At 52.1% G+C, this 27999-nt stretch overlaps 1 protein-coding gene across 1 annotated transcript; it reads right to left on the bottom strand.

Annotated features, from left to right (window-relative positions):
* Nucleotides 1-2: 2 nt before the first annotated feature.
* Nucleotides 3-27994, bottom strand: CYS1 (cystin 1). Its single transcript, XM_023619549.2, has 3 exons — nt 27596-27994; nt 11537-11589; nt 3-5725 (listed from the first exon to the last, which is right to left on the bottom strand). Exons 1-3 carry the CDS (start codon nt 27938-27940, stop codon nt 5620-5622), a joined length of 504 nt encoding a protein of 167 aa, XP_023475317.1. The 5' UTR covers nt 27941-27994; the 3' UTR covers nt 3-5619.
* Nucleotides 27995-27999: the final 5 nt, after the last annotated feature.

Raw genomic sequence — 27999 nt, 5'->3', positions numbered from 1 at the left:
GGTAACATGCCTTCTCAGGGTCTGGCACTTTTATTTTGTATGTAGAAGAAAACCTTTGTTGTCCACCAAAAGGAGCCGGGGCTCCCTGAAGAGCAGCTGTGTTAGGGAACAGAAATATCAGATAGGGCTTAGAGTATAGTCATGCATCACTTAACAGCAGGGACACGTTCTGAGAACTGCATCTCGGGTGGTTTTGGCGTTGTGCGAACATCATAGAGCGTCCTTACACAAACCCAGATGGTATAGCCTACTGCATGCCTGGGCTGTATGGCACTAATACGCAGTCCGTTACTGACCGAAACGTCGTTACGTGGCGCGTGACTGTACTCTTCTGTGGCCAGCCGCCTTCAAGAGTGTGAGGGACTGCGCTAAACAGCAAAGACGCCATTCAAAGGGACACTGGCCAAGTTAAACTGAACGTTAAAACGATAGTGCTATGACTTCCACATCTGCGCAAGATGGAGTAACAGGAGCCAAAGACACCCTCGTACCTGTATTAAGGGGGAAGAACTCACCCAGACAAAATGTATGAAAGAGTTTTCAAGGAACTGGACTTAGCTCATGAAAGACAGTGCCCCTTGAGAGGCAAGAAGTAACTGGGGGTAAACCCTGCGATTGCCCCAATTTATTGCCTTGAGGAAGTTTCCGGGTTTTGGTGCAAGGAGGGGAACTCAGATGGGACCCAGAGGAGTCCCCAAGTTTAGGAGATGATGCTGAGGGTCCAGGGACACCAAGGTGGCAAGCGGCTGCAGGACAGAATGCTGGAGAGAAGCTTTTATCAGCTTCTCAAAGGGTGACCTCCATGGTTAAGTCCAGGCTCTTGAAGATGAGGCTTCTCGGAGAAAGCACAGAGGATGCACGCAGTGGGACAGGACACTGGCTGGGCCTAGGGCTCAGTGTGTGAGCCCGGGGGGGATGGCTCAGTGTGTGGGAACTAAAAGCCCAGGTGGTTTTGCTGAGGGACACTCCTACCAAAGTACCACAGAGTAAGGGTAGTATGCCCACACACACACCCCGGGACCCCAAAAGACCCGAGGATCTTGGCTTTGGCACCTGCAGGGGCCCTTGAAGCCACTGAGTTCACTCACAGGGGCTAGAGGCCTACTGTTGGCCTCAAGGAGGCACAGTTGAGCACTGGCTCCTCTGCAGGTGACACAGAATCCATAGAAACACCTCTGGGGGAAGCTCAGAAACATTTATGTAGGGGCTACAGAAGAACACAGAATTCTTGCTGGCAACTGGGGTGGGGCCGGAAGCCATGGGTCCTCATTTGTAATCTCAGGGGAGTCCCTGAGGAGAGTTGTGCCTCTTGGTAATCTAAACCCCAAACCCCACACCCAGCTGGCCTCGTGTGGAGCAGCCACAGGCACAGACCAGTGACCCCATCTACACCGAGGAGCCCAACAGGGTCCCCCTTCCACGTGACTGGGCCCCCACCTCTTACTCATATGGGCTTTGCAGTGACAGAGCACCCAGCCGGCCACTGTCATTCAGGCCTCAGAAATCGTGGGCAGTAGGAAGAACGGGCTATTTGCCCACTGCACAGATGAGGAAGCCAAGATCCAAGATCACGTGCTGGACAGCAGACCAGGACTGCGGTCTGGGCCTCCTCCCGCCCCCGGGGCTGTCCTGGCAGCTCACCTGCTCCCAGCTCTTGCCGCAGACAGAAGCTGAGCGGCCTCCTCAGGGAGCCTGGCTGCTTCCAACCCCGTTTCCAAGGATGGGTGAGCAGCGTGGCCGCAGGAATCCACACAACGCAGGCAGAATCATATGTGCCTCGTCTGAGCTTCCACCGCATTTTGCTCATTCCTATTGCGTCTTTATTTTATACCTCCAGGGCCCGCCTAGCTCAGCGCCTGGCGTGGGACAAGTCTTTTCAAGTAGTTGTATAAATCAAAAAAAAAAAGTTTCTTTCTGCAATCTGTGCTTCACTAACGTAAGGTGCTACTAAGGTCATATTATTATTTTTCACTCAATTCCTCTCCCGCCAGGTGAGTGGGAAAGTCAGCTCCACCCTCTGCAGTTTCTCCCCTTGCCTACAGATTGTCCTAAACCTCTCGGGGCTCAGTTAGCCCAAGGTGGGCTCTTTCCAACGGCCACTCCTCAGGGATGGAGCCGTGAAGTCCAAGCCGACACCACTGCTGTGATACTTGCTGCCACGTGGTGTCACTGTTGACAGCTGGCTGCAGGCCCCTGACCTGGGTGGAGGCCTGATCTTGCAAGGACAGCCCTGTGTCCTCAGCGCCACAGGAAACCACAATGTCTGTCAGGTGTCATCCACCTTTTGAGGACTTAAAATAAGTGTCACCTTTCCTTCCCAGGGTCCACACCCCACAGAAAAGGCAGCTGTGGAAACTAAAGGGTTTCATCACATCAGAAAAGAGGGCCTGTCCGCCTGTTAAGGTCTCATTTGCTCCAGGGGGTCCAGATGTCACCACACCAAAGCTCTGATTTTGTGTGGCGTCCTTCCTAGAGAAGGGCACTGAGCTTCAGAGCTCCAAATGTGACTTACCCTCTCAGTGGCAACCAGGAAGGCTTTTCTCCTGCCTGACTGTCACCAGAACAGAAAAGCCCCTCACCCCTTCCGTCCCCCCAGAGGTTAGCCCTTCAGTGGGGCCTTTGGCCACGCTTCTTTGACAGCCTTTACCTTCTCTGGAGTGAAGCGGTGTTTGCGGGTGTGCCTCTGCCACTAGAAGCGGCATGTCCTCACTGGTGGTGACCAGACCTTGCTCTGCACGAACCCCAGCACCCATCAGAGGCCAGGCTCACAGCGGCAGGGGCCCAGGAGGTGTGCGTGACGAGTGCGGCACCGACAGAAACTCTCCGGGGCATCCGCCGGGGCCAGCTCAGCTCAGCCCAGGGCAGGCAGCCCAGTGAGAAGTGGTCTAAGACTCTGGAACATCAAAGGGGAGTGTCTTAGAAAAGCTCATCTTACGGTGAGGAGCAGGGAGCCTGAACCAGGCGGGGACCCCTTGGGCAAGAGAGGAGAGGCTCGGGAGGGTATGTGACAGAGGGAGGGCAATGGTGTGGCTCAGCTCCTTCCCCAAGAGAAGGGACACGACGTTTCTCAGAGCGGGAATGGAGCATGTTCTAAATTCCTGGTGCTTCGTAGCATCTTAGAGAACTCGCACAGCACGGAATCCAGGAGACACGTTGGTGGTACCCAGACTTTACCAGACCTTAACATGTGTCATCATCCTTTTCGACTTTGAGGCGTTTTCCTTCCCGCCTCTGTTTCAGCCACATTCCTCTCTGTCCCTGAGCAGACAGAAGGCTCAGCTCAGAAGCAACACCCAGCCACCAAGAGGAGGCCTGAAGCCGTGCTGGGCACACAGTTGGCGCTCTGTACGTGCTTGGTGATGAAGCACTCGCCAGGCCCCTCCGGGAAGCAGACTGGCCTGCCCTCCACCTCCTGGGAACTACCGCGCTTCGGGCTGGGGCACTGTTTTATTCGCCTGCCGCTGTACGTGAGACACTTTTCCTGAATTCAGGGAGTAAAAAAAAGACCTGAGAACAACTGCCCTGGCTTCTGAGCCTTGACTGTGTGCATTCATCTGGACATCACCATAGAGTGTAACTACATGAGGAGTTTTTTCCTCAACACTTTTATCTCATTAAGCGTTTTATGAGGTTTCCACTGGAAAATGCAGAGGTATCATCTTTCTCTTAGAAACCGGCTATGTTCCATTTTAACAAAATAATGATGTAAAATTTTAAACATTTTACATCATTTAAATTCAAGGCCTGATCCCTCTGGTGGTGAGAAATAAAATTTTAACTTCTTTTAAAAGAAATGTTTGTATTATTAAAATAGTAATGGCTTTAGTCTTTATATTAAAAGTAATGGTTCAGGCTTGGATGAGAAATGGCTCCGGCTTGGGGGAGGTCCGAGCCAACCCTCCCGCGCCGTTTGTGGGAAGGCTCCATCACTCCATCTCTGATTTCGCAGCAGAATCTCCCAGCTATGGAACATCTGATCAAAGGCACTCTTGTCAAGTAATCAAAGTTCATGGACACACCCCTCTGCCCGTGACGGCAGCAGGCCTGTGGGTCTGGGGAAAGTGCCAACTGGCTGTTTGTCGGTTTCCAAGATGCTCTTGCTTCTTGCAGGCAACGCCAGGGAGGCCACTGTGTTGGTGGTAAATGCGAGACAAGCTGAGACCTATTCTGCCTTGGGCAAAAGCTGCCATCACCTCACGTGCCCCTTTGTACCCGCGCCCTTGCCAGCTGCTCTGAAGGGGCCTGCCTCCGGGCCTCCCCACCGCCCGCAACTCTGAGCTTTCAGAGCGCAGCCATGGGACCCAGCCAGGCCGCGGCTCTCTCCCGGCCCCGCCTCAATGCACAGGGCATCCTCGGCAGGTTGGCTTCCTTATTCGTCAGCTGGGAACGTGCTAGGGCTCTTCTGGCCTCACTGCTGAGTCTCTACCTTCCACCACGTGGGAAGAGAGTGGAGAGGTCCTATCAGGATTTGTCAGATGAGAGCAGGTGGCCCTAAAGACCCTTCCCAGGTGGGGCCGGGGTGCTCAACCTCAGCAGGGCAGGCATTTCTGTGCCCCTGGGGGGTGGGGAACCAGTGGAGAGCAGGGAAGGCTGGAATTGTGTAATCTCAGATTGTCAGAGCTGGTGGCGGTGGTGGGGGGCCCTCAAAGAGGCTCCAGGACTCACTTTCTAGAGAGGGAAACTGAGGCCCAGAGAGGGAAAGTGACTGCAAGTTAGTGTAAGAGCGAAGATCAGAACAGGGGTCCCTGGCTCCCAGCCCAGTGCTCTCCCATCCCCTCACACCCATACCCACTGCGGGGGAACAGGACTCCCTTTGGGGAAGCAGGCGGGCTGTGGCTCTGAGCAGCCTCCAGCACCGGGGAAGGAAGAGCCAGATACGGTCTAAAGCTTAGACTCAATCCTTGCTGCTCCAAGTGTGGTTGGGATCTAGGAGCTCGAGTCTTATCCGGAACCTGCTAGAAATGCAGACTCTCAGGCCCCGCTGGATCCACAAGACCAGAATCTGCATCCCCATATCTCCAGGGGATTCACTTGCAGAACTGAGGGTGGCTCCCTCCAGCTTGGTAGAGCACACCTCCTGGGTGCGCCCTCCATGATGGAACCTTCCTGAAGGCCGTGGGACATGTGTTAGAAGCCCCAAGGCATCTGATCCGAGCCACATTCAGCTAACGGGGCTTCCCCAGCCAGGTTGGGAGTGGGCCACCAGAAAGGGGAAGCATTTTGGGCTCCAGGCGACCCTTGTAGACAGGGCCTCCCCAGAGACTGAGAGGAGGGGCAGGTATCTGGGGAGCACCTGCCCACGCACCTGCAGGGCAGCACCTGCGCCCTCCTTCCAGCCTGGGCCTGAAAGCTGACCACCTCTTGCCAGCAAGCATGATGGCCAGCAGCCGGCCACGTTCAGGGCCGTCTGAATATGGATTTGAAAAGGCCGATTTTGAAAGATCTGGAAGTAACTGCATGTTGGAGGTGGCTCAGCCCCAGCCAGAGCCCTGGGCAGGCCAGAGGGATGAGCACCCCCAGCCCAGGTTCCTAAGAGGCCTGGTCAGGTCGGGTGGGTCTCGGAGGAGCGGCGTGCTGGCTGGCGGTGACTGCGGGGCTGCCCCATGCCGGCCGCAGCCCTCAGCGGCAGTACTCCTGCTCGATGCTCGCCATCAGCTCCTCTTCTGAGTAGTCATAGGAGATGGCTGACTGCCTCCCGGGCCTCTTGTGGCTGCTGCCTGGGGCTCTGCAGGCCAGAAACACAGACAGGGGAGTCAGGAGGCAAGACGTCACCTTCAAACTCGTCATCCCTACTGAACAATCACAACGGTCCCTTTATGGAATTCTGACCCATCCTAAAACCAAAACCGAAAACCTCTGCCCTGGGGACACCTCAATCTCTTACACGAGCAGCCTCTGCCTGTTTCTCTGGTTTCATCCCCCAGCATTATCTGCCAACACCTTACCCTGCGAGGAAGCCAGTACCTGCGGTGTTGAAGAGTGAGGGCCCACGGGGAGGAAAGACCCCGTTTGAATCCCAGCTCTGCCACTTACTAGCTCAGTGACAATTTTTTTTCTCTAAAATGGAGCTGTATTCGTAAGTTCATTCTGAGGCATAAATAAGATAATGCATGGACAGCATGTGACGTGGAATCTTGCATGGTGCACGGCCCTCAGCAAATGGGAGCTGTGTCCCATATCCATTTGCCGGACTTATTCCCTGCATCTGCTCCTTTGGGGGGTCTCACAGGAACTGCTGCCGTGGGCCAGGGTGGGGCACTGGGATCCCAGCCACTGCCCCACCCCACTGGGCAGCGTACTGAGAAGTGCCCAGAGCCGGGCTCCTGTTCCTGCTGCCTGGGCTCCAGAAAGTGGCTCCCACCAGCCTGGACCCGGCTGCCCACCCCCCCCCCCCACCGCGCCCGACTTTCTGCACTTTGCTGGGACTTTAGGGTGGTGCTCCCTGTGCCCCCGGGACTTCCCTGTCCCTTAGGCTGCCCCGTGGCAGTGTCGACCGGTGCCTGGCCTTGCCACCATCACAGCAGCTTTGAAGGGGGAGGGTGTGAAGCCTGGGCCCGGCCGGGGCTGTGAAGTCTGGGCCCGGCCGGGTGCTGCCGCTGGAGGGGGGCCTTTGAAGGGGACGTGAGGTTTGCAGCTCCCAAGAGGGTCGGAGAGCGAGGCCAGAGCTGCCCACTGCCGGGTGGGGGATGGTGACATGACACTCACCAGCCAGAGACTTGCTGCTGTGCCAGGAAAGGGGCCGGTGCTGCTGGGCCTGACAGCTGAGGTGACAGCACCCTTCCTGGCCTCTGTCTCCCCACATGCGAGCTCGGAGGATGCTGGGCTGGGTGACCTCTGAGGCCCTGATTACTGCCATCATGCTCCTGACTGACGTTCAGAAGGCAGCCTCCAGGACCCTGTCCGCTCTCCCAGAACGCAGGCCCGGGGGGTGTGCAACCTAAAGGCCCCCAGCACCCAACAGGAAAGATGAGAGTCTAAGAGCGGGACTCCACCGCCCCACGCCCGAGACGACAGGCACCTACTGCACAGCTGGCACCCACTGCACAGCTGGCTCCAGGCCTGGAGCAGACCCCGTGTTCAGTAAATAGCATTGCTGGGCTTGTTACTGGTTCCCGGCACACTGCCTGTCCTTGAAGGCGCTCAATGCCTGTTCCTTTTCGTCCTTGAGACACAGTGAAAAAGCAAAGCTTTGGGGGCAGTCAGGCCTGAGCTGTCTGGGGAGCGTGTGCCCAGGACGAGTCTTTACCTGCCTCACTCTGCCTGTCTGTAACAGGTGGAGCCTTCTCCACAAGCCGACCTGGGGGCTAGATGAGACTGAACGGCGTGTGTCTAGCACGGCGCTTGGCACCGGGAAGCACTGGACAGATGCAGCTCCTACGCAGGTAGCATCGTTCTAAGGTCCCAGCAAAGCCCCTGGTCCAGAGGGAGGGCTGGGCCAGTGCTACTTCCTGCGCTGCCCACAGCCTCCTGGGCACGCTGAAGGTCGCCTGGGAGAAGGGATGAGGACGAGACACCTCAAGTACCCTCAAGGGCAACAGGGTCTCTTGGCCAAGCCAGGGGACCGAGCAGGAAGCCAGCTCGATTCCTTTAGGAGTCCCAGGGTATCACTTCTTGGCCTGGGGACCTCCCAGCAGGAAAAAAGCCCCTCAGGGGTCACCCAGACCAGCCCTGTTTGTAGATGTCGGGGGAGAAATGACTTGCCCGTGGTCACACGGTGACCTGGCAGCAGATTCTCCTCCCCCTGTCCCATGGCTCTGCAAGGCCTTTCTCCCTAGGCACCCAACACTCCCTGTAGCTGGGACACCAGGCAGGAAGGGGTCAAGGAGTCAGGGCTGGCAGGGGAGGCTGACAGAAGCGGCTCCCTGGCTGGTGGTGCGGCCACAGCAGCCAGTGCCTGGGTCTGCGAGGGCCTGAGGCCCCGCTCTGCTTCACACCTACCTCTGCCTGTCTGACCACAACATTCCGCCAAGGCCATGGGGCCCCTGGCTGGGAGCCGGGAGGGCAGGCGGGGCATCCCCCTACTTGGGGAGGAGGGCACGCCATTAAAAGGGAGAGATGGCTCCTAAAGGGACTTCTGGGAAGTCAGCACACTCCTGAGGGGGTCGAGAAACAAATCTTTGTTTAAATTATAATTCACTAAGTCAGTTTTTCTTCAGCAGAGACTCCTAAAGTCAGACATTTAAAAAAAAAAAAGACCTTCCCAAGGAGAAAGAAAAGAAAACAATACTCTTCCCCGGAGAGAGCAAATCCATTATAATTGGGCTACAGAACCCACATGCTAAATGAGACTAGAGGCCTGAGGCATTTGTACTATTCTATTGGGTCTAGAATTTTCCAGAATTTACTAGCCTACTGACCATGGGCAAATCATGCCTTGTATCTCAGTTTACTCATTAGGAAAACAGGGGCCTGGCCTAGCGCCTGACCTACAGGAGGTACCCCACGAGCATCTGCAGAATAAATAATGAGTGAATTTCAGCAGCAGCTGCAGACAGGAGCTTCCAGAATCCCTCTTTCTCCTCCACCGGCCCAAGGCTTCTGTTAGCCAATCCTCGCAGACTTCAGGTCAGGCCAGCCCAGCCCTGTCCTCAAAGCCAGCCCGGCTGGCCCAGTGCTGCTGCTTCCATACCACCCCCACTGACGCCCTGGAGAAGGAGGTGGACGTCACCGAGGACGGTCAGGACTCGGGGTCGAGGCCCACATGCCCAGCTTCACATCAGATGTTCCCTTCAACAGCATCTGTGAAGCACCTACTACGAGCCTGGACCAGAGATGAGCCGGATACCTGTCCTGGCTTCACGAAGCTGAGAGTGAGGAGTAAGACAGGCTGTCCCGTGTGCCTGCTGCCTTCCAGGCCCCGTGTGGTGGGGGCCGAGCCGATGAAGGAGGGAGAGATGCCGCTGAGGGACGACGAGGAGGGAGGGAAGGTGGAGGGTCTTCAAGAAGGAGCTGTTGGAACTGGGCTTTGGAGGATTTTTCTCTTCACCATTTTATTATGAAGACTTTCAAGCACACACAAAAGTTGAATTGTAGATTCAACGATTAAGTCAATGTATACTTTTTGCGACATTTTGCTGTATTTACTTTCCCACCTATCTGTGAACTTCATCTGATTTCTGGGTGCATTTCAAAGCAACTGCAGACATGAGAACATTTCCCCCTGAAACATGCTTTGAGTGGTTCTGATGGCAGAGCTGGGGGTGGGGGAGCTTCGGGGGAAGGAAGGGCAGGGCGCCGCAGGAACCACACAGAAGAGCGCCAGGGCCTGAGATCCGCACCAGGAGGGACGCGGAGCCTGGCCACAGAGGTCCTGGCTGCGCAGAGTTGCCCACTGGCAGTGAGAAGCCACAGCGGACGTGGGGGCAGGAGACCCACTGCTCCCTCCCCAAAGGGGCTCTCCCAAAAGGCCCAGGAGCCCAAGTTTGGGCAATAGAGGCTACGGCTGCTGCCAGCCCTGACCCTGGGGAAGGCCGGGCCTCGGAGCTTGCTCCCAGTCTCCCAGTCGGGGGGCACAGTGCTGCTCTCGCCTCCCTGACTCTCCCCCTTCTACCGCTGTGCCTGGGCAGGCTGACACAGCCTGGGCGCCCACCCAGCCCTGAGCCCCTGTGCCTCTCACGGGACTCAGGATGCTCCCACTAAAGTGTATTGAGTGAGTGGTGAATGAATGAACGAATGGCGTGCTCCTGCTGAGGGTGGTGACAGAAGCTAAGGGACGTCCTGGAATGCGTATGTGAGGTGAAGGGACCTATTCATTTAAAAATGAGAAGAAATAGCTAATTTGTTCAAGTTAGAATTTAATTCTCCTAAATTCCTTTGGTTGACGAAAACCAGAGAAAGTCGCTGCTAATTATTTGTAGAATCAATAGGAACACTCAGCCAGGACTGAGCTGTGTTGGCACCACGCTGGGCCCACAGGCAGGACCAGGCCAGGACCTCAGCACAGAGCCATGTGCACAGCACCTGGGTCAGCTAAGCAGAGCTGGTCCTGGCCCCGGGGCTGGTCACTGCAGCTGGCACAGCACCCTGTCCCAGCACACGAGCACACGTGGGCACCGAGGAGGAGGGGGTGTGACCAGGACTCTCCACTGAGCAGAACGAGGCTCCCGGCCCTGGCTGCTGGGGCGAGGGGCAGAGCTTGTGTAAATGTTGTCACTGCTTCACCCTCAGCTCCATGGTGGTGACCCAAAGCCCAGAGCCCATCCCAGCACTCTCCTACTTGGCAGCAATGGCTAGCAGTTTCAGCTTGGCATTGAAGGCCCTCCTTACATTTCAAGACTTCCCTCTCCATTCCCTCCCACTGACCTGTGCTAAATGCCACCAGCTCGTGCACAGTGTCCTGAATGAATGATGTTGTTCAGACCTCTATGTCTTGCATATGCACGTCCTGCCACTTGAAATGCTCCTTCCTTCCTCTCTCCTCGGTGAACTCTGACATGTCCCTAAAACCTTTTCTTTTGCTGAGGAAGATTCTCCCTGCGCTAACATCTGTTGCCACTCTTCTTTTTTTGCTTGAGGAAGATTGTCCCTGAGCTAACATCTGTGCCAATCTTCCTCTATTCTTTATGTGGCTCGCTGCCACAGCATGGCTGACAAGTGGCATAGGTCTGTGCCTGGGATCCAAACCTGTGAACCCGGGCTGCCAAAGTGGAGCACATGAACTTAACCACTACGCACCACAGGCCAGCCTCCTGAAACCATTTTAAACACCACCTCCTCCATGAGCCCTTGGGCTGCTTCTGTCCCTGCTCTGACCTCCCTTGAGCCCACCGCCTGCACTTCCGAAGAGACCTCCACAAATGTTTGTTAAATAAGGGAAACCAGCAAGGTTCTGCCCAGAAACCATTCAGAATTGGTGATAAAAATAGCTGTTAAGCCAGAATTTTCACATCCATGGTCTTGAGCACCACAATCACCGGCATCCCAGAGATCACTGTCACTCCATTAGAGATGAGGAGCCACGGGGGGATGGGCCAGGGGTCCAAGGTCATCGCAGCTGAGCCTCCCGGTGCCCTGGAATGCTCACACAGCCCAGGGCCGTGCGGGATGGCCGGGAACAGACAGAGGAGGCCTGGCCTCTGGGCCTGGGGTTCTCAGGTGATACTTTCCAGGGATTTTAAATGTGTTTTCCTGATAACACTGTCAATGGATTACAGAAGGACCCATCTGTCACTCCTCTGGGCTGTAAACTCCTGAAGGCCAAGAACTGTGTCTCATTCACAGACGCGCCACTGCACAGTTTCCGAGTGAACAAGTGAGGGTGGGGGTGGGGGAAGGGGGGTGTCGGGAATGCCCTGTGTGATCTGGGTCTCTGTATGATCTGGCCTTTCAGGAGGGAGGTCAGAGCTGCTGTGAGACTGTAAGGCTCCTGCACCTTCCCATGGCTGGGACCGTCCCCGAGGATAGAGCTTTGCAGTGAAAGAGGGAGCCGCATCTGGCAGCAGGAGAAGGTGAGAGCCATGAGGGATTTGGGGGTAGCTGGGGCCCAGAAAAGAACCTGTGACTTCGGGCAGAGGAGGTGCGCCCGCCCCGTACTTACTCCGAGACACTGCTGCTCTCTGAGTGGTCCTCAGCACTCTGTTTTGGGGACACCTTAAGAAGGAAAAAAGGAAGAGGCATCAAAAAGTTGTCAAAGGTACAACCTGTCTAATGCTCTGGCTTTCTGCTGAGAGACAATGGCCACCATGGTCAACCCAGGACTGAATAAACCAGAGCTGGGAGGGCTCCCATGGGGTGTCTAGTTCCATCTGCGTATTTCACAGGGGGTAAGCTGAGCCTGGGAGAGGGGAGTGACTTTACAAAGTTCCTACAAACAGACTCCCTGCCTCCTGGACAGCTACCTGGCTGGTATCCTCCAAGAGCTGCAGTCCAACGTCCACCTAAGCTAAGCTCTGCCCACCCCCCACCTCACCGCAGCTCTGCAGGGCTGTGTGTCCTGAGTCAAGGAGCACAGATGGGGTGCGATGACATAACCAGAGAAAAATCCAACGCCCGACTCGGTGGTATGGCCTACAAGTGCTACAGGTCATCAGAAAACGTGACAAACATGGTAAACCAAAAACACTGGCCTGCTTCTCCCTTCCATCCCAAATCCTTAGAAATGCCAGAAAAGGTCATAAGCAAAAAAGAACACATCTCTAGCAGAACTGGAAGGCAAGTGTACCTCTGGTGAACCAGAACGTAGAAGAAATTGATGGGAGACAGACTGGGTTAGATCGATGGAGGAAACCACAGCCCACAACGCACACAGACAGGATGCTGGAAAAAGTGGGTGCAGCCTTGGAGGACTCCAAGTTCAGAGGTGACAGACACCAAGAGTGGGAGAGGGCCTTTGGGCAAGGGTGAGAGAGGAGAGGACTCTGACCCCCTACCACTGCTCATGCAAATGGCAGGGCACAGAGGCACATCCCCGCAGGAAGAGCAGGAAGGAGAGGGCAGCACAGGTGGCGGCTGACACCAGGAAGCACAGGAAACTCTGTTCTCAGATGCTAATGACTGCAGCACTCACCAGGAGCTCATCCTGACCCTCCTCTACAACAATGGAGGCGGGAACCAACTCATCGACTGAAGGAATTAAACCTGAGAAGAGTTATTAGAGCAGAGTGAAAGTGACTTTAAAAGGAGAATGATTCATAATTGCAACCAAACAAGAATAAACTCTTATGAAAAATAACCAGCTAGAGATTTTGGAAGTGAAACGATGGTAGAAAGTAAAATCTCAATGGATGGCCTGAATAGTAAACAGACACCGCTGAAGAGAAAATTAATTACCTAGAAGATCAAACTGAGGAATTCTCTCTTAAAGCAACACAAAAAGACAGAAATGGGAGAGAGACAGAGAGAGGGAGAATTAATCCTAAATAAACTATTGATCAGGTACTAGGGCCAACTGAAGACATCTGCAGACACACAAAGACTGCCCCCTACAGTCCTGTACTTCTGTCCTGGGATAACCACACAAGTCCAGCGGTGAGAAAGGGCCCACAGGCTGCAAGGGGGTGATGCTAACAGCTCCATTCACACCCACCTCTCCCACTCACCTTTCAAGTCTTGGTCTACACGCCAACTCCTAGGAACTTCCTGGTTTCCCTCGCTCCCCAAGCCCTGTCAGGGGCCCCTCTGCTGCCTTTCACGTTGCTCTAACTTCTATCATTGTGCTCATGTGCTGGAGGCAAGATGGATGCCCCCTTCATCCTTGTACCCCAGCACCCAGCGCAGACATCTAGTTGACTGCTACTGCCCTTCTGAGAGGGCGGCTGGACCCATGGTCGGGGGAGAGGAGGGGAAGTGAACGCCTGGCATAGGACCTTGCGTATTCTGCGACACTGGGGAGTTTTAAAGGTGTTGTCTTTTCCTTTCAGCAGGAGAGCAACATAAGCTCTCCCATTGTGCTCCTTCAGCACATAATCCTACACGCCAACAGACAGAACTGGGCTTTTGCCCCCACAGGAAGCTGTGTGCATTCTCTCCAAATTCTCTTCTAAACTCTCTTCCATCCTGGGATTCCGAGGCTTAATCACAGGATTAACCGTCCATCGGGAATTTACTCAGCTCCCCCCAGCGCCCAGTGCCACATCAGCTGCCGTGGAGACACACACTCTGTCCTCTGAGGAGCTGGCAATGTCACTCGAGAAATGAGTTCAAATGCATTAAATAACCAGCAAAATGTACAAGAATGCCGAGTGGGTCCGGCTATAGAATGTCTGTGCCATTGGACAGGGCGGGGCAGCATGGGAGTCAAGAGCATGAATTTTGAAAAAGAGACAGACCCAACTCTACCCTCCCAGCTGTGTGATTCTGGGCAGTTTTTCTTAACCTTTCTAAGCAGCGGTTTTCTCATCTGCAAAACAAATTTACTGTGAGACATTTTAAAGCGATTACCAAAGTGCTTGGCACTTAATAAGTCCTCGATAAATATGAGCTACTACCATCTCTATCATCATCAGACTGATACTCTGTGCTGTGCTGTTTTCTAAATGCTAACCTGTTAACATTAGTTAATCCTCCCCAGCAAGAGAACCACTTCTCCCGAGTTTACAGACCTCCAAACCGGGCACACTACCACCGCTAAACGTTTCCTGAATTAAGTTGGATGTCCAGTAGCTGGGTAGTTACAATCTGGGGTTTAAAATCCATATAGCAGTTGGCAAAGAGTGAAAACAGCATCATACAGAGAAGGGTTCAAATCCCAGCCTCACCATCTAATAATGATGTGCCCTCACAGTAACCGTGAGGCTCGAACCCTCAGTTTCTGCATCCGCTTCCCGGGAACTTAGCTCCCGGGCTGTGGTGAGATGAGAGACCGTCTACCTGTCTGCCGTCTCTCTCAGCCCCAGTATAATGCCTGTCACGTAGATGACCAGGTGACACCATTATGAACACCTGAACCGATGTGCGGTCTAGAGCAGCCTCTGACGCAGCCCTGCTGGAAGACCAGCTGAGTGCAGGATGAGGCTAGCACAGGGAGCGTCGGTCTTCAAGGCCAACATATTCTTCCTGAGAAATTAGTTCTGACTTGTTTCTTGGGAAATGTTAGTCAGTGATGGGAAACGGGAGCAAGCTGACACTGGTATGTCCTGCCCACGCGGAGACGGGCAGTGGAAGGCCAGCCATGGCTTTGGGCATTTCAACACACGGGCTGGAAAAGGTGTCCCTGCCTGCCTGGTACTATCTCCAAGCGGAGGCTGGCAGTGCAGCAAAGGTGCACAGCCCAGATCCAGGGGTTCCCTGGGAGCCGACAGTGGCGGCTGCACTCCAGGGGAGTCAATGTTCACTGCACATTTCTTTGAACACTCATTGCCCCTGTGGGGGAGTATAAAGATGAAGAGGAGATGACCCCCACATCAGCAAGGAATCCATAATGGAAAGAGGGACCGAGAGTGGGGATGAGGCATTGAAGGATAGAGAGAGGAGGGGAACACACACACACTCCTCCATTGCCTCTGGAAGCAGCCCATTCCATCTTGGGCAGCTCAGACTATCTGAAAGTTCTTTTAAATTTATTTAAAAAAATGTTTTGACTGTGGTAAAATACATATAATCCAAAATTTGCCATCTTAACCATTTTTAAGTGTACAGTTGAGTACTAAGTACATTCACATTGTTGTGCAACAAATCTCAAGAACTCTTCACATCTTGCAACACTGAAACTCTGTCCCCATTAGACAACAACTCTGCATCCCCGTGCCCTCCCCCAGCCCCTGGCAGCCACCCGGCCACCTTCCGCCTCCATGAATCTGACTGCTCTGGACACCTCATCTAAGTGGAATCACACAATATCTGTTCCTTTGCATCTGGCTTATTTCACTTAGCGTAATGTCCTCAAGGTTACCCACGGTGTCGCATGTGTCAGAATTTCCTTCCTCTTTAAGACTGAATAATATTCCATTGTGTGGACAGACCGCATTTTGTTGATCTATTCATCCACTGAGGGACAGGCTGTTTCCTCCTTGGCGATTGTGAACAGCACTCCTAAGAACATGGGTGTACAAATATCTCCGAGATCTGCTCTCCTGCTTTCACTTCTCCTGGGGACATACGGAAGTTCTCTCTCCACTTGACACCCGTCTGCCTCCCTACAGCTTTCACTCACTGGGTCTGGTTATATTCTCAGGGGCCACCGAGGAAAAAAGGAACGCTTTTACCAGACCACCCGTTAGCTGCTTTTATGAAGTCATCCTGGAGGGACCCTGTTCCCTCTGTCAGTTTCTGCTGGAACCAGCTTTTGCTGTCACTCCTGTGACTTTTCCTCTCCTCACCAGATTTTGTAAAGGTTGCCACAGATACAGTTTCTTCCACCAGGAGGGCAACTGAGTGACAGAGCGTGAGACATGGCGTGAACTGTACACCCTACAGCCGTGTGGAAAAGAAGGTCACGTTCTTTCTTTCGTAATTTCCCTGCCGGCTCAGGCTTGCTCTATCTGTTCAGTTTCCACGTGTTTCTCTCTGCACCTGCGGCTGGGACGTGTGGTCCTTTCTCTTGTCCCTTTGTGCAAGACTTTTAAGTGGACACCCTCCCAGAAACACAGCTTGCTCAAGCAGCAAGGGGAGCTTGGATGAAAAGCAAAGACACAGCAGCCCCTGGTGGCGGCTCCAGGCCTAGGGCAGACACAGGTTCCCGCCACCAGCCAGCTGGCGGCCTGCCCCCTCGCAGTCAGCCAATCTGCACCCTGGGGAGGCCCTGGCGCCTGGGCTGGGGCCGTGGGAACCGGGCTGAGCTCCGGAAGCCGGGAGCGCGTGGGCGGGGCGGGGCCGTGTCGTCCCTGGCGAGCCCAGGAGGCTTTGAAAAACCGCACCACAGCTGAGCGAGCAGCAAAGTCCGAGCAACCTAGTGTGAAGATCTCTTAACTTTTCTCTAACTCTTACAACTAGGGGCTTTTAAGAAAAGCGAATCAACAGTTAATTTTTAGAAAATCTACCACATATTTTATTTGACAAAATGTATTATATCCTGCTGCTTCTGTTTAAAGAGTTCGCCCCTTAACTCAATTTTTAAGAGCTTTATATGTGTATATATATGTACATATATCAATGATATGTATAACTGACACAGAACAAGTTGCAGATGTTTCAAGAACACAATTCGATAGGTTTGGACATATGTATACGCCTGGTAAGCCATCACCACAATCAAGATCCTAGACACGCACCTCGGCGCTCTGTGGTGCCTCCCTCCCGTCCTCCCCTCTCCTGGCTCCACGAGGTGCCTTCTGCCCCTGCAGACGCGTGTGCGCTCCAGGGAAATTAGACACACGGCATCCTAAGGCGCGCACTCTTTTCGGACCGGCTTCTCTAACCCAGCATCACGATTCTGAGATCCCTCCGCGTTATTGCGTGCAGCCACAGTTCCCTTCCCGTTATTGCTGAATGTTCCCCTGCGTGGATAGACTTCCCCCTTCCTCTTTATCTAAGGATTGTCCTCCTTTGAGCCCAGGTTTGTTTGGTTGGGTTTTTATGTCTCATTATGGAAATTTTAATAGTGGAGAGAGAAGAGTGTGATGGATCTCCTGCTACTTAACCTCCCAGCCTCCGCAATTTTCAGTTTTCCAGCAGGTTCAGTCCTCTGACCGCCAGGGAGCGCTGCCGTTCCCACACAGCCCCACTCACGCCTTCCGAGGCAGCGAAAGGGGCGGGCGCAGGTGGTCCCTAATGTGGGCGCTGTTGAGCGTTGCTAAAATGACACAGGAGGCTCTGGCTCTGAGACCGCCAGCTCCAGGGCCCCTACCTCCCTTCCCGAGGCTTTGTCTTCAGGAAAGTGTTTGCAAAGCCAGGAAGGAGGGCCATGATACCTGGGGAAGCTCAAGGGGTGGGATTGGAGGAAAGTAACAATAAATTATATTTATGTAGAGTTTTATCACCTCATAAAACACATCCACATACGCTTCCACGTAATTCTTCCAAACCTCCAGGCAATAAACATTTACCGAGGGCTTAACTAGACTCGTGGACAGGCTGCTGTCAGTTTATTTCCCACCTTGGGCCTCCTCACGGCCCCAGGTGAGTGTGTGTGAGGTGATGGACAGCCAGATCCTTGCACTCAGAGCCCGACGACCTGGGAACTGGGCAATCACCTTGCTGGGCCCCAAAGGCCTGGGATGTAAAATGAGAAGGTAGGCTGGGTGGTCTTCAGGTCCCTTCAGCTCTAGCAATCTATGCCTCTAAAACTGTAAAGACAGTAAAGGGGTCCTGGACATTGGCCATCGGGAGGCAGATGCAGTGGGAACCCGACTTGGTGGCCCTGGCTGGGGGCTGCTTCCTTGCTGGTGATGGGCTCCTGGCATTTAGCTGCATAAGAACCTGTGTTCTGCCCAAACCACTACTGACGGTCCTCACCAGAGTCCAGTTAGGACTTGTCCCAGCCCCTGCGGGAACTCAAAGGTCCTGTGCCAACCAAGTCCTCGTCAGCATCTCTCGAGGCAGGGCAGGCTGCAGCAACTACGCTGTCCCACACCCAGCACTCAGTAGCAACCACTGAGGCCCATCCTTCCGCCACCACTTATCTTTCTAAACACGGGCTGAGGAGGAGACACAGAAATTGATACAGTGAGTGTCTGGGGTGGGGGGCAGGGTGCAAGGGAAAGTTTCCCTTCAGTGTACCTTTAAAAGTTTTCTCCTGTGCTTGTATATGACCTATTCTGATTTAAAAATAAACATTTAAAATAACGAACACAGAAAACTTCCAGTAGCTCCCCGTTCAACCCCTCAGCCTAGAAGGTTGTGAAATCACGACCCAAACCCATCTCGCCGCCTTGTGCGCTCCACCCGTCATCACCTGGCTGTCCAGCCATACTGGACTGCATGCTGTTCTCCAGCACTTTCATCCCTCTGGGTTTTCTACATGCTGTTCCCTCTTTCTGGAATGATCCATCCTTTTTCAACTGCTGAAAACCTTTACTGATCCTTTAGAACCAACTCAGATGTCAGGTCCATGGGGAAGACTTCTGCCTCAGATGGGATGACTCCACTGCTCCTGTGTGTAACCATCCCGACATACCTCTGCCCCAGGGCTTCCAGGATGATGACAAATGCTCATTTACAGCCCCCGCCCCCAATATGGTCATGAGTTTTTTGGGGTCAGCACTATGTTTTACTCTTCTGTGTATCCTAAATTGATCAAATACCATTACTGCCACTTACATTTGTGTTCCTTGCCATAAATCTGAATGCAGACAGATGGTAACTGTCTTCCAAATAGTGGCTCTTTTGCCGTAAGTCCATTATATTACCCACCACTTTTAAACCCCTCTATGGATCTGCTTTCCGGCCACGTGATCATTTTGATTGCTCGTTTTCACCTTCACGTCCCTCAGCAGCTGTGAGCCAGAACTACAGTGAAGTCCTGGCTGATGGTGACAGACAAGAAAGAACCATCCTGGTCCTCCTGTGCTAGAGCAAAATGGACCCTTTGCAAAAATAGTGGGCGAGGATTGATTTGGCCTGAGCGGAAGGCATTATTGCCCTAGATCTTCTTGCAAAGAACGTGCTGTATTTGCAGCAACAGAGAAATTCCCAGAAAAAGAACGTCCCTAGATCTTGAGTGACCCAGATTTATTAGGCAGAGGGGGGAAAAAGTCTGAATTATCACTTGGTAGTAAAAGTACTGAATTTATGTTTATGGAATTGAATCAAAATTTCCTCTTTAACAGCGCCCTTGAATTTCACCAGCACATTTAATCTCAAAAACTTCTAGCCCATTCTGGGACTGAGATGGTAAGGTTAATGCAGCATCCTGACAGAGCCATGCTTATGGCTATCTGCTACCACTGTGCTGTAGAAAGAACCTTCCTGAAAGCGTTGACTACACTCCAGTTTCCTGCCTCCCCTTCTCCATGAGCCCCAGCCCATCAGGCACCCCCACCGCTCCACTGACACGGCTCACACCATGGGCACTAGCGACCCCCAAGGGGCTAAATTCAACAGTCAGTTCTCAGGCTTCATCTCACTCATCCCATCAAACAGCACTTACAAGAGCGGGTCACTTCTTCCTTCTCGGAACACTTTCCTCCCTTGGCTTCCAGACACTGCATCCTCTTGGTTTCACTGGTTGGTCCCTTTAGGATGTCCCCTCATCTTCTCAACCTCTGCAGTTGAGCAGCAGCGCTCGCTCCTGGGCCTCTTCTCAAACTAGTTCACACACACAAACACCCAGAACGGGGCCTGGCACATAGTCGGCGGCACAGTCAGGTGTTAGCTGCATTATGATTACGGGCGATCTGATCTAATTTCAACCATCCTGTGTTCTAATGCTCCCAAATGTATAACTCCAGACCCAACCTCTCCCCATAAGCCAAACTCTTACAAAGATCTCCTCACTTGACATGTGTATTTGGGTGTCTAATAGGCATCTTGAACTTAACATTCAAAACCAAATTCCTGACTAACACCAGCCACAACCTAGCCCTTCCACATCCCCCACGTCAGTTAGCGGCAACTACATCCTCCTCGCTGCTCCAGCCAACTTTGGGGTCATCTTTGACTCCTTTCTTTCTCACACCCCCCATAGCCAATCCATTAGTAAACTGGTTGTCTCGATCTTTAATCCATGCCCATAGGCCAGCCTTCTCCTCACCACCTCCCTCAGTGCTGCCCTGGTCCAACCACCCTCTCCTCTCGCTTGGATTACTGCAAAAGCTTCGCGACTCCTCCCCCAGCTCTGGCCCCGCCACCCCATCCCAGTCTGTCTTCAACATGGTGGCCAGGGTGAGCCTTAAAGCAAATCAGACAACATCATCCTCTGTTCGAAACCCTCCAGCGTTTTCCACCTCCTTCAAAGTTAAAGCCAAGGGCCTTGCAGTGGCCGTGAGGCCCACCACGCCCTGCCCAGACACCAGGCCACCACCCTGTCTCCCACTACGCTGGCCTTGCTCCCTCCACCCCACCACAATGCCCAATTCGCTGCTCCTTGAGCACACCCTCCAGGCTCCACCCCCGGGCCTGGGACCTGCCTGCTGACCCCTCACTCAGAACACTCGTTCCCACAGAGCACGGCTGGCCCTCGCCTTCCTCATGTCTGCCCAGATGCCACCTCCTCAGTTCCACCTTCCCTGCCCACCTATTTAAGATGACAATCCGGGCCCACTCCTGCCCTGCCCAGCCCGCTGCTTTCCTGTTCTTTGTCCTTTGTTTCGCTCACCACTGGACTCAGACGACCAGGACGTCAGAGGAGGTTCCAGACCTGTGGCTCACAGATGTATGATCAACACCTAGCACAGTACCTGCCACAGGGAGGTGCTCAAAAGATCTACGTTGAGCGGATGGGTCAATGTCAGATGGGACGTTTTCCTAATTGATAGACCACTGATTGGCAGAGATAGTGCTGCATTTAAAAAAAAAAATCACAATTTGATTAAGTAACTTAATAAAATATAAATCTAAATCTTTAGCTTTTCTTGCATAATTTTCCCACCCTAAATAGTTCTCAGTTTCAATATCCCACCAAAATCCTGTTGATTTTAAAGTTCCACTGACTTTGGGAAAGGAATTCTGCCGTGGGCATCTAGGACTGTACAGGCACAAAGTTGAAAATTAATCCGGAACAGTAGGAGATAGTTTAGGGAATTAAAAGAATGTGAAGTTGATGGAATATTTTGCATTCATTAAAATAATAATTAAGAATATCATGCAGCAACATGAAAAGCTGCTTCTTATGAGATAGTTTAAGTAGAAAGAAATTCAAAACAGAATGTTTTCCTTTAGAAAATTTCCTTTGCAGATAGTGCATTTTTTACAAGACCCACCACCAGCAAAACGCTTATGACTCTGAGCAGAAGGCTCAGATGACGGTTAGAATTTTTTAGCAATAAAATATTTTTAATTAAGGTATGTGTATTTTTTTTAGACATAATGCTATTGCACAATTTACAGACTACAGTATAGTGTAAACATAACTTTTACATGCACTAGGAAACCAAAAAGTTCATGTGACTCACTTTATTGCAACATTCACTTTATTGCAGTGGTCTGGAACCAAACGCACGCTATCTCCAAGGTATGCCTGTATGTGTATATATATATATATATTATATAATATAATATATATAATATACATAATCTTACAAGATATTATATATATAAGATATAGATATATAAGATTATATATATAAAACCTTAAAAAGAACAAAGTAAATGAAAACAGCTGACAGCTGACAAGTTAAAGAGTATATAGAGAAACAATTTAAATTGTTAATGATACAATATTGTCTTTGCCTTTACAATTTTCTTAAGATTCTCAGCATTGGCAAAAAATAAACAAACAAAAAACTGTCCTAGAAATAGTGTGAATATCACATAATAAGGGATTATGGGTGGGTGTATTATGAGGACATTATGATGGGAGAAATGCTTATATCATAATGTTAAATAAAAGGATGCTGTAAATTGTACATATACATTATATCTTAATGACATAATAGATATGTACAGAAAGAGAGAAACTGGAAAGGCAATACATTAAAATATTATCAGTAATATCTGTGGAGGGTCAACTACGAGCAGTATTTATTTCCTTTTTAATATATTTCTGTTTTCCAATTTTTCTACAATGAGCATTTATTCCTTTACAATTATATAGTAAAGCTAATATAGTGCTCCCCTTTTTATTTAAAACCTCTCGTTAGTAAGATCACTTTAATTTTTTTTTATTGGAGAGAACAACCAGAAACAAATTTTTTTTTGTGCATGTGTATCACCTCTTCAACTTTTAAAAGCAAACATTTAAAATTGAGCAGAGGGGCTGGCCCACTAGCGTAATGGTTAAGTTTGCGCACTCCTCTTCAGCAGCCTGGGGTTCGTGGGTTTGGATTCTGGGTGCGGACCTGCACACCACTCATCAAGCTATGCTGTGGCAATGTCCCATGCACAAAATAGAGGAAGATTGCCACAGATGTTAGCTCAGTGACAATCTTCCTCAAGCAAAAAGAGGAAGATTGGCAACAGATGTTAGGGCCAGTCTTCCTCACCAAAAAAATAAGAAATTTTTTAAAAAGTAAAAGTGAGCATAACCTTTGCTGGATTGGACACATCTTTAGCGACTTGGAACACGTCTTGCACGCAGTCAGGGGAGCTGCTGAAGGCTCCTAGACCAGGGGAACAGAGACCGATCTGGGAGAAAAACTGAGCACCGGAAGGAAATCAGGAAACAAGCTATAGTCCCTCCAGATGGCAAATTCGCTCCATTACAACTCCAGTATGGCACGCAGCACTGTGCAGGGAGGACAGGCAGAAAGACTGGGACTGGCGCTTTCAAACTGCATGGCCTTGGCCAAGTAACCTGCCTGGTCCCCTCCCCTGTGACGTGGAGATGGAGGAGGCGACACCTGTTCTCCAGGCACCTACCCTGGGAAGGATTCAGTGAAACAACGGATCTAAGGAGCTGGCTCTCAGGACAGCCTCAGTAAACAGTGGCTGCTCCTTGGTACGCCTTTGCACCGTCTGAAGAACTTCCGAGTGGTTATAAGTGAACTGCAGAGCCCTCTGTTTCATCAAAATCAAAACTGGTCCAGGACGGGGAACGGGCCTCTTTCTGAGCCTTTTGCTTCTGTCTTTGATCTTCTGCCTTTGCCTCCCCTGCAACTAGCAACACACTTACACGTAGATCTCATGAAAATGCTCGAGTCAAGGATGCTGTTTACAGATATAACATATCAAGTAAATAATCGCGAGTCTTGTACATTTTAGTAAAACTTGTATGACTCCTAAGCACATAAACATCTGAATGAGTAAGCAGGCTGCTGAAAATAACATCCAAGGAGTGTTACGAGGGCAAGAAGGATGGTACTTTCATTGGACAAAAGACAAGCTCTTGATAACTTGCTCAGGGTGAAGGCGGCAGAGGTAGGGAGCACTGGAATCACTGAATCTTTAAAAAATCATATGGTAAAGAAAAATGGGCAAGTCGTTAGTGCCCTTGTTGTGAATAGGTCATTGAAAGTGTTGGCTCTGCCTTGTGACTTGAACACCTGGAAAATGGAAAAGGCATGGAAGATTCTGGGCTCTCTAAGTAGGGGCTGGCGCCTGGCAGACCTGAGTACAAACTCTGCCTCCCCCAATTACTGGCTGTGTGACTTTGGGTCAGTTATCAATCTCTCGGGGCTGAAATGGCCTCATTTGTAAAACAGAGAAGGCGGTATTTACCTCCAAGGGCTGTTTGCAGAGGGAGATGTGGGACAATGACCATGAAGTGCCTAAATCAGTCCTGAACACAGACAGGTGCCCGGTAAATGCAGCCCTCCCTGCCCTTCCTTACTGGGCTTATCATCTGCAGCAAGGCCAAACTATTCCACAAGCTTCTCTCCGGGAGCATGGGCGAAAACGGACAAGTGCATGGTGGGAAAGACTTCTTTCCAGCTGATTTGCACTGATAACAAAAAGTGTGTGGAGCTGGATTAGAAAACACTCATGTCACTGATGTTCTCGTTACTCTGTGAACTGTCTCAAGAGTTTACATCAGTGAATGTAAATACACACGTGGACTGTCACAGGTTCACCAGTGGCCTTGGCCTCATTCATCCCATTTTTCCCATGAGATCCTGTTTCCTGGACGTGGAGGTTTGTAACACAGCCCCAAGGGGAGGGACTACTATGTCCCTGAGACTTGTATCTTACGTCAAATTTGCTCATCATGTTTCCTAACCTTACAATCCAGAGTGAAAATCCTCTGATCCACTGTTTCGTTACAAAGTATTGTGGTTCACATACAAAAAAGAGTTTAACTGACAGCTGCTTTTGCCAAAATGTAGGGGAAAAATTAATCTCAATTCAGAGCCTACACACAACGAAAGCCGAAATCTCCAAGGATAGAGAGGTTTTTAAATGGTTGATTTAAATACTTCTTAAAAATTAATTTTAAAAATTCCAGTTTTGGATGGAATATGGAAACACTTCATTCTTATCCAGCAACCCTACCTGTATCAGGAAAACAACCAAGAATTAAGAAATAAGACAAAAAACAACACTTGGTCAGTTAAAATAATTGCCACAAAGCCCACTCTCTGAAGAGAAGATTCTCCAGGCGGGAGGACCCTCTCCCACGCCTGATGCCAGCGGGTTCTGCTCTTCCCTTCAACACAGCGCTAGCAAGCGCGTTCCTGTGATTCCACCACCCAGGCGGCTCAGAGAGTGGTCTGTTCAGGTGGGGGACACAGAGAAGGCTGCTTGGTTGCGTATAGACTGACGGTGGCAAAAAGTGACAGTTCCAAGACTGACGTTGGACCAAGGACAGAAAGACAATAACAAGCAAGCATCACAGTTGTTGGGGCCATTTTGATAAAAAGCGTGCAGGAGCCTGACTGTCAAGGGTCTGATCTCTGCTCTGCCGTGACTGTGTGGCTTTAGTCAAGTTACTTAACCTCTCTGTGCCTGTTTCCTCTTTCCCATCTGTAAAAATGGACGATAAAAGTGTAAAGATTAAAAGAATTAACAGATTTTTGAAACCCAAATGCTCATTAAAATACCAGTTGCAATTATTCCTGAACACAGTCAAGTAATACACCATATTCAGAACGATGGTTCAGAGAGATATATAATCAATCGCTAAGAAATTCTAATAAACAGTGGTCAAAATTTTTAAATGTGGGTGCTTGAAGGGACAATTTCACTTGAGTTTCATATTCTCTTATGAAGAATACCTCTCGCCCCCCAAATGCTCCATAGTTATGTACCTAAAGAAGGTTTTCTTCCTTCCTTCCTAAAGAAATTTAAAATAGTGTTATTTACATGCTCAATCAAGCATTTTCTCTGTCCTTGGGAACGTCATTTCTAACATTTTGAAGAAGGGCCAATTTCGATGTAAGAGTTTCAACACTGATTCATCCAAATCCCAACTTTTTCCAACCAGTGGTGCTTGTTATCTCAGAGTCCTGTAAAATGTGCGGTTGCCGAGAGAGTCAATGACAGGACCTAATGTATAGACCAAAAAAGCACGAACTCCGCACTTGAGTGCCAGGCATTCACCTTTCACCTGCGACCTTTAGAGCCAGGGAATTAGGGGGCTTCAACCTTTTCACTTGGTCTCCCCAGACCTGAAAATAATGAATTGGACATGGGAGCTTCCTTACACAGCTCTGCTAACCTGTGATTCTAGGATTCCTTCGAAAACGTTTACGGCACAGAGGACACACACGATCCACATCCCAAAGAGCAGCTCGCTGACTGTACCTCGGAAATGTCTCCTCCCCCGTCTCTCCTTCAGCCCTCACTGCGCTGACTCCTTCAGGACCTGCTCGCCTGGAGCCCTGCAGGACCCCACTCAGCCACCTTGCCCTAGTCTAACCCTTCCCAGCTCATCCTCCCCACAGCTGCCGGTGTCATCTTCCTAAAACACAGACGGTCAGTCCTCCTAGCCCTTTGCAGGTACCCACGGCTTCTATGGTAAAGTCCAAACGTCTTAACATGGAACACTCCTAGCATGACGTGTCCACAGCACGGCATTCACCCTTCCCGCCCTTCCACCCATATACTCGCTGCCACCCGTGCCCGGGCACCCTGTGCCCTGGCCGCCATTGCCTCTGCACATGGGCTTTCTCTGCCCAAATGCTCTTCTCCTCTCGTTTGCCTACCTAATGCCCCAGACTCTTCCAGATGCAAGTCAACTGCTACCCTTCTGGAACGGCCCTCCAGTTCTCCAGGGGATCAGTGGCTACGCAGAGCTCTCCTCACATTGGATTCTACTTTTTGTCTGTGGATCTTCCCCCATTAGACAATGGACTTCTCTAGGGCAAGGACTGGGTGCCATCTCTGTCCTAGGGCCATCTCTCCAGCCCCTAGAGCGCTGCCCAGCCCATAGCAGCTGCTCCAACAATACATAAGTGACCCTAAGGGGCACTATGATCCTCAGCGAATGGGGGGGAGGGAGAACCCATTCTTTCTGTTTTCTTCTCATTTTCACTCCTGAAGTTTCCAGAGCACTTGAAAATTGACCACTAACAGATTGCTTCCACGCCATGTCAGAATTTTCCCTAAATTTCTCAACTGTTTATCCACTTTCTAGTGTTATATAACCGAAGGCTGATGTAGTGGTAAAGGAATCTCGTTATATAATTCAGTCCTACCCACTGCAGCTCACTTGGGAGGGCAGCAGAGGACGGTGGCGGGGACCGAGAAAGGCTCTCTGCACTGCTGGGTTGGGTGGGCCCTTCCCTGCCCCCTCCCAGTTCCCTGAAGCGTCTTCAGGATTCTACTGCTTGGTGGCTGCCCAGGTCCCCAGCAGATGTTAAGCAAAGCCTGAGGGACACCAGGGAACAGGGCGCTGTCTTTGGCATCCTCGTCAAGCCCACGAGCAGATATTACAGATCGTGTTCATTCAGCTCTGCTGGAGTGAAGACTGTTGCCAGACAGTTCATTTTTATTGTTTTTTCTAGAACAGCAGGGCTGTTATTACAAGTGTTCTTGAGAGAACGGTGAAGCCAAAAAGAGATTCCACAGCGTCTTAAAAATAGCCAGTAGTATGCGAACTGCTCGACTAGGGAGGCAAAGATCCTGATGTGTCTGACACACGGGGCATTTGTGAACCACTGTTTGGCTACCGGTCCCACCACTTCGCACCCTCCTCCAACACTGTCGCCAGGGCAGGGCCAAGGGGAGGTACTTGAGGGAAAAGCCGCACCCCTGGCCAGCTCCCACCTAGGCTGGAAGGAGCCGGGGTGCTGTACTTGGAGCGCGGACACACAGTTCCAAAAGGAAAGGGCGGGCCGGCTCTGGCCAGAGGAAAGTCCCAGAGATGCATTTGTGCCAAGGGATGTCTGTCACCCCGCCCTTTAAGGCTGCTCCCAGCACTGTCACCCCAAAACTGGAGGCAGTTAGACCAGCACCCGGAGGAGGCAGAGAGGAGGAAAATCAGAGGCGGTGTTAGTGAAAGAGAGGCCGCGTGATGGGGATTCGGAGACAGGGAGACGGTGGGTGACACCCGGGGCAGCGGGGGACAGGGAGTCCGGCAGGGACTGGAGGCAGGTGGGAGGAGGACACGCAGCTGGGGACCGGAGAAGAGGCGCCCCCACCCCCACCGAGAGCCTGCAGGGGCGCGGGGCGCGGGGCGCGGGGCGCGGGGCGCGGGGAGGGGGCGGGCAGCACCCAGCGCGGCGTGAGCGCGGGGCTCCACACTCACCGCGCTCCCGCCGCCCGCGGCGGGTCGGGGCCGCGCCGGGCTCCGCGGGGCCAGCTCCGCCGGGCCCCAGGCCGCCGACTCTGCCAGCAGCTGGTCCAGCAGGCGCAGGGTCTCGTCCCCGCCGTCGGGGGGCGCTGCGGAGCCGGGGCTGGGGCTGGGGTCGGGGTCGGGGTCGGGGTCGGGGCCGGCCGCCGCAGCCTCCCCAGCCTCCTCCCGGGCCACCGCAGCCGAGACCTGCGGCCCCGTCCCGCCCTCCGAGGCTGCCCCGCCAGGCCCCGCCGGCCGGCTGTCGGGGCTGCGCAGCCGCCTCAGGGCCCGTCCGCTCCGGCTGCTGCCGCTGCCCATGGCGCCCGGCCGCCCGCCCGCCCCGGAGCAGGCCCGCTGCGCCGCGGGAGCGCGGGAGG

This window comes from Equus caballus, chromosome 15 (assembly GCF_041296265.1).
Source record: "Equus caballus isolate H_3958 breed thoroughbred chromosome 15, TB-T2T, whole genome shotgun sequence".
In the NCBI taxonomy this organism is placed as follows: Eukaryota; Metazoa; Chordata; class Mammalia; order Perissodactyla; family Equidae; genus Equus; species Equus caballus.
The sequence above is the reverse complement of the archived record's forward strand: the minus strand, read 5'-3'. Positions and strand labels throughout refer to the sequence as shown.

Bases quoted from the DNA above. Each gene is read 5' to 3' on its own strand.
- CYS1 (XM_023619549.2), bottom strand. From the start codon at position 27,940: ATGGGCAGCGGCAGCAGCCGGAGCGGACGGGCCCTGAGGCGGCTGCGC. The intron at 11,590-27,595 runs GTGAGTGTGGAG...TTCCTTCTTAAG, and splicing joins CCGCGGGCGGCGGGAGCGCG to GTGTCCCCAAAACAGAGTGC. The intron at 5,726-11,536 runs GTAAGTACGGGG...TCTGGCCTGCAG, and splicing joins GAGAGCAGCAGTGTCTCGGA to AGCCCCAGGCAGCAGCCACA.